Below are 15,125 nucleotides of genomic sequence, written 5' to 3'. Positions count from 1 at the left end.
AGGCATGGGCTTTTTTTTTTTTTTTTTTTTTAAGAGAATTGACTTCCAAAAAGTCTGTACCAATTTACACTCCAGTGTCAACATGTTGGTGTGCTTTTTTTTGGTAAATTTTTAAATTTGTTCTAATTAGCTATGCGTGGCAGTAGAATGCATTTTGACATACTGTACACAAATATAGCGCAGCTTCTCGTTCCTCTGGCTGTATGTGGTGCAGAGTCACACCAGTAGTGTAATCATACATGTATATAGGATAATAATGACTCTCATTCTACCTTCCTTCCCATCCCCACTACCCCAGCACTCCCCTCACTCCCCTCTGCACAATCCAAAGTTCCTTCATTCTTCCTTAACCACCCACCCCCTACTACAAATCAGCATCCACTTATCAGAGAAAACATTCAGCCTTTGGTTTTTTGGGATTCCTTATTTCACTTGGCATGATATTCTCTATTTCCATCCATTTACCTGCAAATGTCATAATTTCATTGTTCTTTAAGGCTGAGTCCATTATATATGTGCACCACATTTTCTTTATCCATTCATCGGTAGGTGTGCCTCTTTTCCAGTGAGCTCTTTAGCACTCTGAAACATAAAAATGGTATCTGAAATGGTGTTTTCATTTGTAATTCTTTACTTATGAGTAAGATTGGGCATTAAGAATAGGGAATTCCCAATTCTGGAAAACCCTTTGGTTAGAATAAGCATCTTTTTTTCTCCTCCAGAAATGCAGTGAGGTCAGAGCAATTGACTCTCCAAGAATGTCACTTTTCCTCATAACTTCTTTATTATAGCTATTCTCTTTGAGGCATCCATTTAACTATGGACTGACAGAAGCATTTTTACCATGAGTCACACAAGTTTCTGCTACTGAAAAATTTCAGATGCTTAAAAATTGGCTGGAAGCTACACCTGGGTTAACAAGAGCAAAATTCTTTCTTTGCCTAGCTGATTACAGTGGCAGCAAACCAGTCTCCCTCAGCAGAGGAGGGAGGGGGAGACTGCTCTAAAATGGATTCTGAGGTCGTGGCCTGCTGTTCAATCCCAGAGTAGAAAGGCGACTGTGTCAGCAAATGAAAAGATATGCTTTTGTCTTTGTTTTGCAAAAGGTGCACTCAGCTAAACACGAAAGTGGCCAAACTCACAACTGAGCTCCAGGAGGAGCAGGAAATGAATAAGTGTTTGCGGGCCAACCAGGTCCTCCTGCAGAACAAGCTAAAGGAGGAGGAAAGGTTGTTGAAGGAGACCTGTGACCAAAAAGACCTTCAGATCACCGAGATCCAGGAGCAGCTGCGTGATGTCATGTTCTACCTTGAGACTCAGCAGCAGATCAGCCATCTACCTGCTGAGACCCGGCAGGAAATACAGGAAGGACAGATCAACATTGCCATGGCCTCCACCTCCAGCCCCTCCTCTTCAGGGGGCAGTGGGAAGCTGCCCTCCAGGAAGGGTCGAAGCAAGAGGGGCAAGTGATCTTCAGAAAAACAACATCCCTGAGACTGTTCTCCCTGGCACTGAAGGGTGTGCTGGGACCTTTGGCTAAATGGGAGGGTGGGCCCTAATAAGTACAAGTAAGGATCAAGCCACAGTCGTTTGGATCTTTCATTTGCTAGTGTGGCATAGTGAATATAGAGGGTGCTGAGAGAGCAGATGCACCTGAACAGTGATTTCAAAGGTGGGTAAGAGTTCACTAACCTCAGACATTCTAATGACCATTTTGCCTTCCTGCTTGGTAGATGCCCCAACTCTGCTGTGCATTTTTCCGTTGTATTTATTGAGTTGGAGTATTTGATGTTTAGCTGTAGGGTAGTTTTAAGATGTGAAGTTTTTTCATAACCTCAAAGGTAATGTTACCTAGTGCTAAACCTCCCAGAGCTGATAGCAGCTGCTTTAAAGGAAGGCTCCCATTGGCTACTGAGGGGCTAGGAAAATTCCCTAGCTCCAGCCTCATATCATTGCCATCCCTCCCTTCCTCTGGGGAGTTGAAGAATTGTTTGAATGTTATATGAAGATGGGCTGGGTTATAAGCCAGGTAGTGGTTTGTCACCAGCAGCCATCTCTTCTTGCCCTACAGCTAGCCAGGAAAAACAACCCAGGACAGATTGAGTAGACATAGTGTAGGAAAAATGGTGGCAGTTCCACTTAGTTTATTTCTGGTGACTCCACACATCATTATAAGAAATAATAAGAAATAAGAAAGAGGCTTAATGAGTATTCAAGATCTAAATCTCAGAGTGGATTTCCTAGTATCTAGCAAGAATAAGAGAGGAGATTTATCATCCATGTGAAAACATAGAATGAGGCCTCTGACTAGCTAATTGTGTATTTTGCTGGGATCAGTATTTTCTGAAAGTTTACAAAAGATCTGAATTCATGTTCAGGTTGCAGCTAGAGGGAGCTTGGGCAGATTTTCAATTATGCTTTCAAGATATAACCAAAGGCTGTTACTAAATCCTAAAATTTGAATTTCAACAGAGCCCCCTTTAAAACAGTCATGTAATGCTTGTTATGGACTGAAGAGGGGTTGTGTACTTTCTCTAGAACCAGAAACAAGATAATTCGTGACATGCCATAATTGAGTGAAAGTGAAGCGAGACCCGTGTTGGAATTTAGCTTCTAGAAGAGGGAGCTGGCCATGTTAACAAGGCATACTGTTAAATGATGGGTTTTGTTTCCTGCTTTATAATTAGCCAAAGGTTTTAAATTGTCACATTGCATAATTATTTTTTAGGCTGTGATTGGGCCTCATCCCCTTTGACTTAAATGGTCCTAGGTGTTGTTAATACATCAGCTGTGTTGCTAATCACCATCCATTTTGGGGGATATGCTGCAGCATTCCCTCTTCCCCCCTCCACCAAAAAAACAAAAAACCCTTAACTGTAACTTTGCAAAATGAATGTACTTAGTCAAACATTCTTAATTTTTACTTAGGGCAGACCAATGCTAATGTTATAAGTCCTTCTTGGACTTTAATTAATATACAGATATCTTAAAGCAAGAGTGGGAATGTAAAGCATAACCTAATTGTCTTTCCTATAGAGATTCTATTTTATTTAAAATCTATTTTTACACTAGTTAGAATCCTGCTGTTTTGGCCAAGTACTTGTCTTGCATGTCTGACCTTGCAGAAGCTGGGGTGGATTGTAGCATACTAATTAAGAAGTAGTTTACAAAGCTTGCTCCTCATTTCATTATGATCGCCTCCATCACGCGGCCCAGCCTCCAGCTGGGAGAGCTGCGGTTTTCAGCACAGGTGGGACAAATGCTCTGGAAGGCTGTGCCCAGAGGAATGAGCAAACAGGCAAAGGTCCCCAAACTACTTGAAGGTTTAAAAGAAATGTTCCAGGGTAGGGGGGAATCTTATCAACATATGTAAAGAAAATGTTATTTTAAAAGAAGGTCGAAGAGTAATGACAATTAGATAAGACAGGAGCTGTTAGTGTTCTCTTCAGGGTGGAAATGAACCACTTAATTTACCCATACTACCTTGAACAGTGAAATTGCATTAAAATAACCAAACTTTGAAATTATTATGCTGTGTGAAGTTTGTGTCTCTGACATTTGCTTAGGAGCACATATCTAATCAAGAAAGTCAATGGCCTGGATTTAAAGATAAGCATAAAAATCAACTCTTTGACAGGATAGTGAGCAGCTGGATTATCCATCTTTTCAGCCTCTTTCCTACAGCTCCCCAAACCAATAAAAAGTAGGAGGAACCTAAGCTGGCATGGTAGCATGCACCTGTCATCCCAGCTACTCAGAATGCTAAAGCAGGAGGATCACAAGTTTGAAGCCAGCCTGGGCAATTTAATGAGACTCTAATAAGGGCTTGAGTTGTAGCTCAGTGGTAAAGCACCTCTGTGTTCAATCTCCAATACCTGAAAAAAAGAAAAGAATAAAAAAGCCAAACCAAATATAGATTAGGGGAAATTATCTGAATTTGAAGGCTTGAAGTAGGGGAAGACCCAGACACATAACTCTTTTGTAAACAAAAAGGAATTGATTTTTTTAACCTGAGACTTTTATAGGCCTTAAAGCTGAGATTTTTTTTTTTTTTTAAACACTCACAAATGTGACTCTTCAGGACACTGGGTAATATAAAGCACTTGAAGCAACTACAACTGCCAAGCAAAGCTGCTGTCATTCAGAGGGCTGAGAAACTTAGGTAGACAGCCAGCCAGGAATGTGAGAACTGGAAAATCATGAAGGAGCAACCTTCCATCATTGTTTGGAACCCTCTTCTGGTGCAGTTAGTAGGCACACTCTCGAGTACTATATATGATTTGGCCATGGTATGTGGTGCCATGTTGCTTAGACTGGTGGCGTATTTTGCTAGTGTGATGAAGTCTATAGGCTTATGTTAAAAAGGAAAGAGTCATTTCACATTTGGAGAAAACCATTTTATTTTCTCTGGGATAAAGCTGAATTCACTATTGCCTAATGGTCTTCTGCATTCCTGCTCTCTTGGCAGCAGAAGGGAAATTAAGACTCTGGAGAATCAATTTCTGCTTCTTATTATTTTATACATATATTTTTATTTTTTGATACCAGGGATTGAATCCAGTAGTGCTTCACCACTGAGCTATATCCACAGTCCCCCACCCCCTTTTTGAGACAGGGTGTTGGTAAGCTTCCCTGGCTTACCTGGAACTTACAATCTTCGTGCCTCAGCCTCCTGAGTCACTGGGATTACAGGCATGCACCACCAAACTTAGCCAATTTCTGCTTCTTAATAGTGCAGGGGAGCTGGGTGTGGTGGTGCATGGCTATAATCCCAGTGATTTAAGAGGCTGAGGCAGGAAAATCCCAAGTTCAAAGTCATCCCCAGCTACTTAGCAAGGCCCTAAGCAACTCTTCAAGACCCTGTCTCAAAATAAAATATAAAAAAGGGCTGGGGATATGGCTCAGTGGTTAAGTGCTTCTGGGTTCAATCCCCGGTATCAACAATAAATAAAAAATAGTGGAGGGGGACATCTAAGTCACTTATATCTAGCCATTACTTTCATCAATGTTAGGATGCTACTGAGTATTCTGTGGCAGGCTTCTGCTGCTGGCCAGACCCCCCCCCTCCTTTTTTTTTTTTTTTTGGTGGTGCTGCTGGAGATAGAACCTGGGACCTTCTGCATTGCTAAAACACATGTTCTACCACTGAGCTACACCCCAGCTCCACTTTCAATCTTGCCTATAAAAATTCTTAAGATGGGAATATCTGCCTAGTGGCTCTACCAAGCAGAGAAGACTTTAAAAGAAAAAAAAAATTATATTTGTAGATGGATAGAATGCCTTTATTTATTTTTATGTGGTGCTGAGGATTGAACCCAGTGCCTCACACAAGCTAGGCAAGCCCCAGCCCCAGATGTTACTTTTTTAAAGTTAAAAATGTGAAGTAAAGGGAAGCAGTGATAGAATGACCTTCCCTTCAGGAACTAGGAGTGTAGTGCCAAGGCCAAGTGACTCCTCCACATCTATAATGTGAACCTGGTTTCCTGAAATGCTGTTCCATATGGGGTATTCCTGGAGCAAGCAAAAAACATTTGCACTTGTGTATTAGGGGAGGTTACATAAGCCACCTTCTATTTTTCACTGGGGGAGACTGGTTGTGGTCTGTTTATCCTGACTAACATCATATCCAACTCCTTCCCATCCTCTTCATTTTTCAAGGATAATCCTCCTTCACCTGATATCTCTGAAGCTTCATTGCTGTGCCCAGTAGGCTCATACTTAGGCTATGTGTTCTGTCAGGCATTAATTTTGAAAGTCCTTCAATAGCCAACGCTATTTCAGAATCATCGTAGCCAGTTTATTTTCATGAACATTGAGTAGTCTCTCTAATTCTGGAAGCTCAGGAGAACATGAAAGCAGTTCTGCAGTAGGTTCTTGATCTGGATTTTGCCCTCTTGCTGCCTGAAAGGAAGAGATGAACAATCTTTTTCACACAAGATGATCACAGTCTTTGGGGCCTAACGTTGAATTGCTTTAGGTCAAAAACTTCTCACTGGGAAATGGGGATTCAGTACTTGGCACAGAACTATGCTGGTACAGATAACATTTGTTACTCCAAGGCTAATTACCAAGCTCACTAAGTGAACTAAAGCTGCTTTGTTTCTTTTCAGACTTTCTTCTAAATCCCCTGACCCAAGACTCCATTCAGATCCATCCTGAGATTGCTTGGAAATTAATGCAGGGAGGTTAGTCCAGGTGGGGAAGTCAGAGTGAAATCTGCAGCATGAAGGCTTATAAGACCCAGGATAAATCTACACTAGTATAATGCAGCCAATGGTGCACTTTTTTTTTTAAGTTGTTGATAAACCTTTATTTACTTATACGTGGTGCTGAGAATTCGATTCAGTGCCTCATACATGCCAGGCAAGTAGGCTACCGCTGAACCACAGCCACAGCTGGGTGCACTTTTTTTCCAATTGATAAAAATAAACATGTAGCATTGAGCATAAATGTGGAATAGGAGAACCAGTTTTGACCTGACTTCATGGAGACATCTTGCTCAGAAGCAACAGTTTCCAAACCAAATATCCTTGGTACCTTTATTTCCTCATGTAAAAATTAAGAGCCCTGCTGGGTCCAGTGGCCCATACCTGTCATCCCAGCTACTTGGGAAGCTGAAGAAGGAGGATTGCAAGTTCAATGCCAGCCTCAGCAACTTAGTGAGTCCCTGTCTCAAAATAGAGCTGAGGAGGGCTGGGGTTGTAGCTCAGTGATAAAGTACTTGCCTAGCACAGATGGGTCTTGGGTTCAATCCTCAGCACCACATAAAAATAAAAAAATAAAGGTTAAAGTCTTTTTCTTTGGTGAGGAGGGCAGGTATTGGGGATTTGAACTCAGGGGTACTTGACCACTGAGCCATATCCCCAGCCCTATATTGTATTTAGAGACAGGGTCTCACTGCGTTGTTTAGCGCCTTGCTATTTTTTTTTTTTTAAGGTGTACACAATATCTTTATTTTCGAACCCAGTGCCTCGCACATGCCAGGCGAGCGCACTACCACTTGAGCCACATCCCCAGCCCCTAGCGCCTTGCTGTTGTTGAGGCTGTCTTTGAACTTGTGATCCTACTGCCTCAGCCTCCCAATACTGGGATTACAGCCTGTGCCATTGGGCCTGGCTCTAAAGGTTAAATTTAAAAAAAAAAAAAAAATAGAGTGAGGATTTAGTTCAGTGGTAAAGCGCTCCTGGGTTCAATACTCAGTACCACCAGGAAAAAAAAAAAAAAAAAAAAAAACAGCACCCTGGGCCTAAGGATGTAACTTAGTAGTAGAGTGTGGTAATTCCTAGCATCAACAAAACAAAACAAAACAGCCCACAAAATAATAAAGCCCAGAGACACCCCCTGACACACACTCGCGCATGTGCACACACACCACCACCACCCTCCTAATTGCATGGATTCTCAATTCTAAATTCTCAAGGCTTTGGTGATGGCCCAAGAGGCAAGGTTCAGACTTTCCCCTGAGCACTGGATTAGTCAAGTTCCCTGTAAAAGAATTAGGTGTTCCCTCAACTTGAGAAATTTACCGGGTGTCACTTTACACCATTAACATAACGCTTAACACCGAAGGACTTGAGTGGTGACTGAAAAGAAGGAGCACCGACTAATTTCTGGGGCAGGAGATCAGATCACAGAGAAAGGCCTGGAAGTAGAGAAGAGTCAGCGGAAAATTTTAGGAGGAATATGGAGAGTTTTCTCTTGGAAGCACTCCAACAGAGAGCAACCAAATTGTAACTTATCATGCACGGCCTCTTCCAGCAGCATTTTTTTAAGAAATTTTCTTTGGTGACAGACACTGCTTAGCTGAAGCTGTACCCACATATCTGATTCCTTTACGCTCATGTGGAAGCTACAATCCCAAAATGGTTTGCAAAAATGCCAGCAATACAAGAGCCACATCATGTTCCCTCACTCTTCCCCCCCCTCCACCTGTCCTTGGGAGGGAAAAAAATTAAACTCCTCCTTGCAAAATGCAGGCCTCAGGAAAACAGCTTCGTTGCATTTGTTTCCATGCTGCAAAAAAATCAACACTAACTGGCTTTGATCCCAAACAGGGCCAACTGCAGGATGCTGAAGATTCTGCAGTCTGGAAGAGCAGAAAGGCTTCCTAAGTCTACCCTCCCCCCTGCACATTCGACTTCAATTATGTAGGAACAAGTCTGGGCCGGGGGCTGCTGCCAGAATTCTCCTGGCCCAGATAGAGGAGGCCCCGTGCTGTGGCCCAGAATCTTTCCTAAAAGTCTATGAGAGATTTCTTGCTGCTTCCAATTCTGCACTTTGGCACTGGAGAGATTTCTGGCTCTGTTTGGTGGGAGTCATACCAAAGCTTGTTCCAGTCCTCTTTCCTTTGTTACCTGGGTTCTCTTCTCCCTACAGCTCTTCTGCTTCTTACAGTTGTCAGTAAGAATGTCCTACTACTTTTGGAGAGAGAGAAAAAAAAAAAAAAAACAATCCTGAAAGAGATAACCCACACCAAGCGCCCACTCTTTTCTCCTTTAGCTTTCTATTTATTTATTTATTTTTATGGTTCACAGGCTAACTCCTTAAAAACAGTTTTCTTTTCACCTTCTGACATAAGATTCTTGTGGGAAGGAACATAATTAACACTAAAGAACCCTGTGGGGTTACTGTGAGTTCCTGTGATGTGGAAAAGTCTAGCCTGTTCCTGTGAGAGACCTTTTTTTCCCAGTACTGGTTACCCTAACTAGGTAACCCAGAGGGGCAGGCCTCAAATCCCTCCTGTATTTTGTAGAACCCCAATGCTGACAGTTAGAGGCACCTTGCACTTGCTGATAAGTAGAAATGGAAGCAAGTCCCATCCTGCTGTGTGGTGCTGTTCAATGCCAAGGCCAGCTCACGTTAGCAGAATTCCTCCTCAACCAGCCGCAGTCACTGTGCTTGGCACAGCTCATTCATCCAGTCTTGTGGCCCTATGGACTTGGTACAGGCATCCCATCTTAAACACCAGGAAACCAAAGCTCATTGGGGACAGGTCGACTGATGTGGCCAGCACTGACTCAGGTCACCTAGCTGATAAGTGATAAAGGCAGTGCTCATCTCAGCCTCATCTGACCCCCAAACAGGGCTCAGCCCCACTCCACTCTTGCCTCCCCTCACTCTGGGACTTAGGAATGGGAAGGACGCTTCCCATTAGTTATTAAGAATTTACTTAGGTGAGGATTTCATGGTTATAATCACCTGGAGAAAGCATTATGCAGCCTATTCCTATTTTGTTTGTCCCCTGGAAAAGGCAGAGAGCATTGAGTTAAGGCCACTTTTGTGGGAGTCAGAGGGCCCCATACACCTTCCCCACTTCTCCGTCCTCTCTCCCACTTCAACAGAGCCTGGGATAGCACTGATGATGAACAAGGCATGAGGAAATAGCCCCAGTGCTTCCTCCACTGTACCGGAGGGCTGGCTTTGCAAAATCACACCATTTCTTTTTTTTTTAAATTAATTAATTAATTTATTTATTTATTGTTGGTTGTTCAAAACATTACACCATTTCAATGGGGTATTCAGGTCCCTACACCCTGGGGGATGTGGGGCCCAGTCCATAGCAGTCATTTTCTCTTCCACAGAACCTGATGGAAGCCAAGGCACTTCTTCAGCTGGAAGAGATCCTTCAGAACAAAGCTATCCAGACTGTAAGGAGTTCTGTCTTTGAGAATGTAGACTCTGTTACTGCCCCAGAGGTATGGTCAAAAGAACATAAACAGGCTAACTGGAAATCAGATTTGGAGGGATCAGCTTAATTGAGACTTCAGTTTATTACAGAATAAATAGAGGATGGAGACAGCCTAGAGCATAGTCCTTACAAACAACTGGGGGATATTATAAGGTAGAATTCATTTGGCAGGTGCAAAGCAGTGCTGTGTCTACTTGCAAACATGTTGCAAGAATTTTTTCAATATAACAAGTCAAATCATACTATGATATGATTTAACACCAATTTCGTGTTACATCACATACTTCACTGATTTCCATTTATCCTATTTACAGTGATACATTCTGAAATATTATAAGAAATAGTACAAAATATTTTGGTTTTATGTTTTGATTTTTTGTTTTTTTTTAGTTGAAGTTACTTATGATGTTTTTATTTTTGAGATATAATTTACAATAACATGCAGGGTTTATTTATTTATTTATTTTTTTACTAATGGAGATTGAACCCAAGGTCACTTAACCACTGAGCCACATCCCAGCCCCCTCTTTTAAATTTTTGAGACCGGGTCTCACTAAATTGCTGAGACTGGCCTCAAACTTGCAATCTCCTGCCTCAGCCTCATTGTTGCTAGGATTATAGGTGTATGCCACAGCACCCAGTCAGTTTGATGAGTTGCTTTTTTTAAAAAGCTTTTTTTTTCAGTTGTAGATGGACACAATACCTTTATTTTATTTGTTTATTTTTATGTAGTACTGAGGATCAAACACAGTGCCTCCCACGTGCTAGACAAGTGCTCTATCATTGAACTACAATTCCAGCCCTGAGTTTGATGAATTTTGACCTTTGAATATACCTGTGTAATCACTACCCAGACACCAAGTCTCCCAGAGTCTTGATCTTGGATTTGCCAGATATTTGAACATACTGTCTCCTGATTTTTTTTCACCTTATATTACATCACATTTTTTCCCCTATTGCATTAAAAATTACTGTAAGCATGTGTCCCCATTCGGATATAACTTATTTAGCCTTTTTCTTTCTTTTTTCGATACCATGGATTGAACCTAGGAGCCTTAACCATTGAGCCCCATCCTTTTTTATATTTTATTTAGAGAGGGTCTCACTGAGTTGCTTAAGACCTCGCTAAGTTGCTGAGGCTGGCTCTGAACTTGTGATCCTCCTGTCTCGGCCTCCCGAGCTGCTGGGATTACTGGATTACTGGCATGAGCTACTGTACCAAGCCCTTTTGAAAGTGGAGTTGGCAAACTTTTTATCTTTTGTGTGTGTGTGTGTGTTAAGGTAAAGTCAGAGTTTCTTGTGAATTGGAAGTTCAACTTAAAGCAAGTCTTTCAAAGGATTTAAAAGGATTGGAAAAGACCCAATTGAGTCAAATGTATGAAAGATGATATATCATGAGCTTTGTAATGTTTTGAACAACCAATTAAAAAAAAAAGGATTGGAAAAGATTGTAAGAATTGTGACACCACAGTCTGGGGTTGGTGGAAACATCCAGGTTGTTTCGTGACTTTTTTTTTTTTAATATTTATATTTTAGTTGTAGTGGACATAATATCTTTATTTTTTTAATTTATTTTTATGTGGTGCTGGAGAATGAATCCAGGGCCTCCTTGCACATGCTAGGCGAATGCTCTACCACTGAACCACAACCCTAGCCCTTGTTTTTGTTTATAGCTTGATGACTTATCTGTTATTTTTTTCTATTTGAGATAAAACACATAAAATTTACTATCTTAACCTTTTGAAGTGTATAGTTCAGAGACATTAAGTACATTCTCGTGCTTCTGTCTCTAGCACATTCTCAACATTCCATACTGAAAAATTCAGTCCCAATTAAACAATAACCCTCCATCCTTTTCTCCATGCAGCAGCAAATATTTTGTTAAAGGTTGCTATGGTCTGTATGTTTGTGCCCTCACAGAACTCAAATGTTGAAACCTAGCCCTCAGAGTGATTGTATCAGGAGATGGGGCCTTGGGGAGGAGACTGGTCATGAGTGGAGCCCTCAGGAACTGATTTGTGCCCTTATGAAAGAGACCCCAGAAAACAGCCTTGCTTCTTCCACTACATCAGGGCAAAGAAGGTGCCATCTATGAACTAGGCAGTACCAAATATTGGACTTCCCAGCCTCCAGAACTCTGAACAATACATCTGTTGTTTATAAACTCCCCAATTTGGGATGGATATATATATATATATATATATATATATATATATATATATATATATATATATATAGAGAGAGAGAGAGAGAGAGAGAGAGAGAGAGAGAGAGAGAGAGTTGTTGTTGTAGATGGACAGAATGCCTTTATTTTATTTGTTTATTTTTATGTGGTGCTCATGCATGCTAGTCAAGCACTCTACCACTGAGCTAAATCCCCAGCCCCCAATTTGGGGTATTTTATGATAGCAGTCTGAACAAAAAACTAAGACAAAGGTCCAGAATAATTATTTTAGGCTTTGCAGGCCATATGGTCTCAGCCATTGTAGCACAAAAGCAATCACAGACAATATGCAAACAAATAGGCATGGCTGGGTGCCAATAAAACTTTATTTACATAAACAATCTGCCAGCAAGCAGGCTGCAGTTTTCCACCCCATTTTAAAGCAACACGTTTCAAGGTTTCTTACAAATAATTTCTTCCATTTTCAAGCACAGTTCTTTGTTCTGGTCCAGTTTTGCCCTGTTGCTCACTGAATAAAGCCCAGGTTCTTGTTCTAGAATTCACATGGATGTGTCCAGTGACACAAACTAAGGTGGCATTTCTTTTCTTCTTTTTGTTTGTTGTTGTACTGGGGAATGAACCCATGGACACTCTAACACTGAGCTATATCCCCAGCCCTTTTAGATTGTTTATTTAGAGACAAGATCTAAGTGCCTGAGGCTAGTCTTGAACTTGCAATCTTCCTGCCTCAACCTCCTAAGTCTCTGGGATTACAGATACTTACCACTGCACCTGGTTTAAGATGTCATTTCTTTCTTTTTTTTAAATCTTTATTTATGTATTTTCATGTGGTGCTGAGGATCGAACCCAGGGCCTCACATGTGCAAGGCAGGCCCTCTACCACTGAGCCCCAGCCCCAGCCCCAGCCCCTTAAGATGTCATTTCTAAGAAACCAATATTCCAAGGCTCCGTGAACATAGATGCTCTCAGTGTAGAACTGGAAGTGACTTTGAAGGTCACTCCCCATGAGCCCTCTCCTGTCTATTGTCCCCTTGACTAGGCTTCAACCTCCCCAGCCTTGTGCACTTTCATGGAGTACAGACTTCATCTTCCTTTGCTCTGGATATGCTGGGTTGAACCATCCCATTGACATCCTTCCCAGAACTTCAGAATGGGACCTTATTTGGAAGTAGGGTTGTTGCAGTTATAATTGTTTGAGGCCATACTGGAGTAGGGAGGACCCTTCATCCATTATGGCATCCTTTTGAGAATAGAAGTCAAACACAGGGAGAACTCGTGGTGCCAGAGGCAGAACTGGAGTGATGCATCTATACACCAAGTACAACAAGGATTGCTAGCACCACAAGGACCTTGCTTGGGGCTTTGGAACTATGAGCAAATAGATTTCTATCCTTTGAGGCCATCCAGTTGGCAGTTCATTGTTATGGAGCCCATGGAAACTAATCTTGTGATGTTCATGCTTCTGTTCCTTCTGACAGACGCTCTCTTCCCCTGGTCAACTCCTATTCATCTACTAAACCTGCTCCCTCCTCAGGCACGCCTTCCCAGGTTCCTGGACTAGTCTGGCTCACTGGCCTCATTTTTCCTCATCTACCAGTGATCATGCATCATTCTCAGCACTACAGGCCCAGGATAGGAGATTCTCTGGCCCAGTCGGGGCCTCCTCTCCCAGGTGAATCACTAATTCCTGTGGAAATGAAAGTCTAGTTTGCAGCTGCCAGGTCTCCAGGCTCCTCTCTTAGCGGAGGCCCTCCTCTGAGCTCCAGATGCACAGGTCTGCCCATCTGCTCACTTGAGGTTTGTGATGGGATGTATCACGTACTTCCCAAACTTCACATGATGGAAAGGAATTGTTTCATCTTTCCCCACAAAACCCCCTCCCCCAGCTCTGGTATTCTGCCTCAGAATAAGAACCATCCTTATCTGTCCAGTTGCTCAATCTATCTTCTCCCCCTCCACTGGTGCCACCTAACCCAAGCCACCATCTTGTCTCACCTGGACCACTGCAGTGGTGTCCTTGGTGGTCCTTCTGTTACTTCTTCCCATCTCCAGATCATTCTGTACATGGGATCTCGACCCAGCTTACCAAAGCTATAAAATCAATCAACAGTTTTCCAAGACCTTGAAAGTAAAATCCATAGTCTTGCTTCAGCCTGTAAGGTCATATGTGAACTGGCCCTGACCCTCTCTCTAACCCCATCCTCCACTCCCTCCCTCTCTCCTGGTGTATCAGTTTGCTCAGGCTGCTGTAACAAAGTAGCATAACCTGGGTAGCTCAGACAACAGAAATGAATTGCCTTTCAATTCTGGAGATTAGAAGTGTGAGATTAAGGTTGGTAGGGTTAGCTCCTTCTGAGGATTATGAATGAGAATCTGTTCCAGGCATTTCTTCCCTTCTGGTGTTTGCCACCACTCTCTGGTGGTGTTTAGTTTGTGGCCACATTGCCCTGATTTCTGTCTCAATGTTCACATGGTGTCCCTTTGGGTGTGTATGTCTGTCTCCCCTTTTTATAAGGATACCAGTCACTTTGGGTTAGGGCCCATCCTAAGAACCTCATTTTAGCCAGGTACAGTGGCGCATGCCTGTGATCCCAGCATCTGGGGACGCTAAGACAGGAGGATCCCAAGTTCAAAGCCAGCTTCAGAAATGGTGAGGCACTAAGCAACTCAGTAAGACCCTGTCTCTAAATAAAATACAAAATAGGGTTCCCCCACCCTATTTTGGCTCAGTAGTCGAATGCCCTTGAATTCAATCCCTGGTACAAAAAACAAAACAAACAAACAAAAAGGAACCTCATTTTAACTCAATAGCCACTGTGAAAACCCTATCTCTAGTCACATCAAATTTTGAGGTACTGTAGGTTAGGATGGTAACATATGAATTTTGTGGAAGTTCAAATGGTAACATCGGGTTTTGACTTTCCAAGCTCTTTCCTGTCTCAAGACCTTGCTGCATGTTCTTTTCTGCCTGGATAACCCTCCTGACTCCTTTGGATGAACAGGGCCTTATCTTCCTTTAGGTCTCAGCTTATATGTCATTTGAAAGTCAATAAGTCTTCATTGCTGGGTTTCTACAATGTACAGAACATAAATTCCCCCCCCCCTCTTTTTTTATCCCCAAGATATAGGATCTTGCTGAGTTGCTCAGGCTGGCCAAGAACTTCTGGGTTCAAGCAATCCTGTGTCTCAGCCTTCAAGTAGCTGGGCCTGCAGGAACACACCACTGAGCTAGGGATTGAACCTAGAGTGTTT

At 42.3% G+C, this 15,125-nt stretch overlaps 1 protein-coding gene and 1 long non-coding RNA gene across 3 annotated transcripts in view; one reads left to right on the top strand and one right to left on the bottom strand.

Annotated features, from left to right (window-relative positions):
* Window positions 1–3,527, top strand: part of Brap (BRCA1 associated protein) — a 34,311-nt gene extending 30,784 nt beyond the window's left edge. For both annotated transcript variants that reach the window (XM_026386153.2, XM_026386152.2), the window contains one exon: window positions 1,107–3,527. In XM_026386153.2, coding sequence (XP_026241938.1) covers window positions 1,107–1,470 — 364 coding nt within the window. In that variant the 3' untranslated portion in view covers window positions 1,471–3,527. The remainder of the gene's footprint in view (window positions 1–1,106) is intronic.
* A 1,839-nt stretch (window positions 3,528–5,366) lies between these two features.
* LOC144253655 (uncharacterized) overlaps window positions 5,367–15,125 on the bottom strand; it is a 28,615-nt gene continuing 18,856 nt past the window's right edge. Inside the window, exon 3 of the long non-coding RNA XR_013343343.1 lies at window positions 5,367–5,901. This is a non-coding gene — a long non-coding RNA (uncharacterized LOC144253655). The remainder of the gene's footprint in view (window positions 5,902–15,125) is intronic.

This window comes from Urocitellus parryii, chromosome 3 (genome assembly GCF_045843805.1).
Source record: "Urocitellus parryii isolate mUroPar1 chromosome 3, mUroPar1.hap1, whole genome shotgun sequence".
NCBI lineage: Eukaryota > Metazoa > Chordata > Mammalia > Rodentia > Sciuridae > Urocitellus > Urocitellus parryii.
Note: the sequence above shows the minus strand (reverse complement) of the source record. Positions and strands in the feature narration are given on the sequence as shown.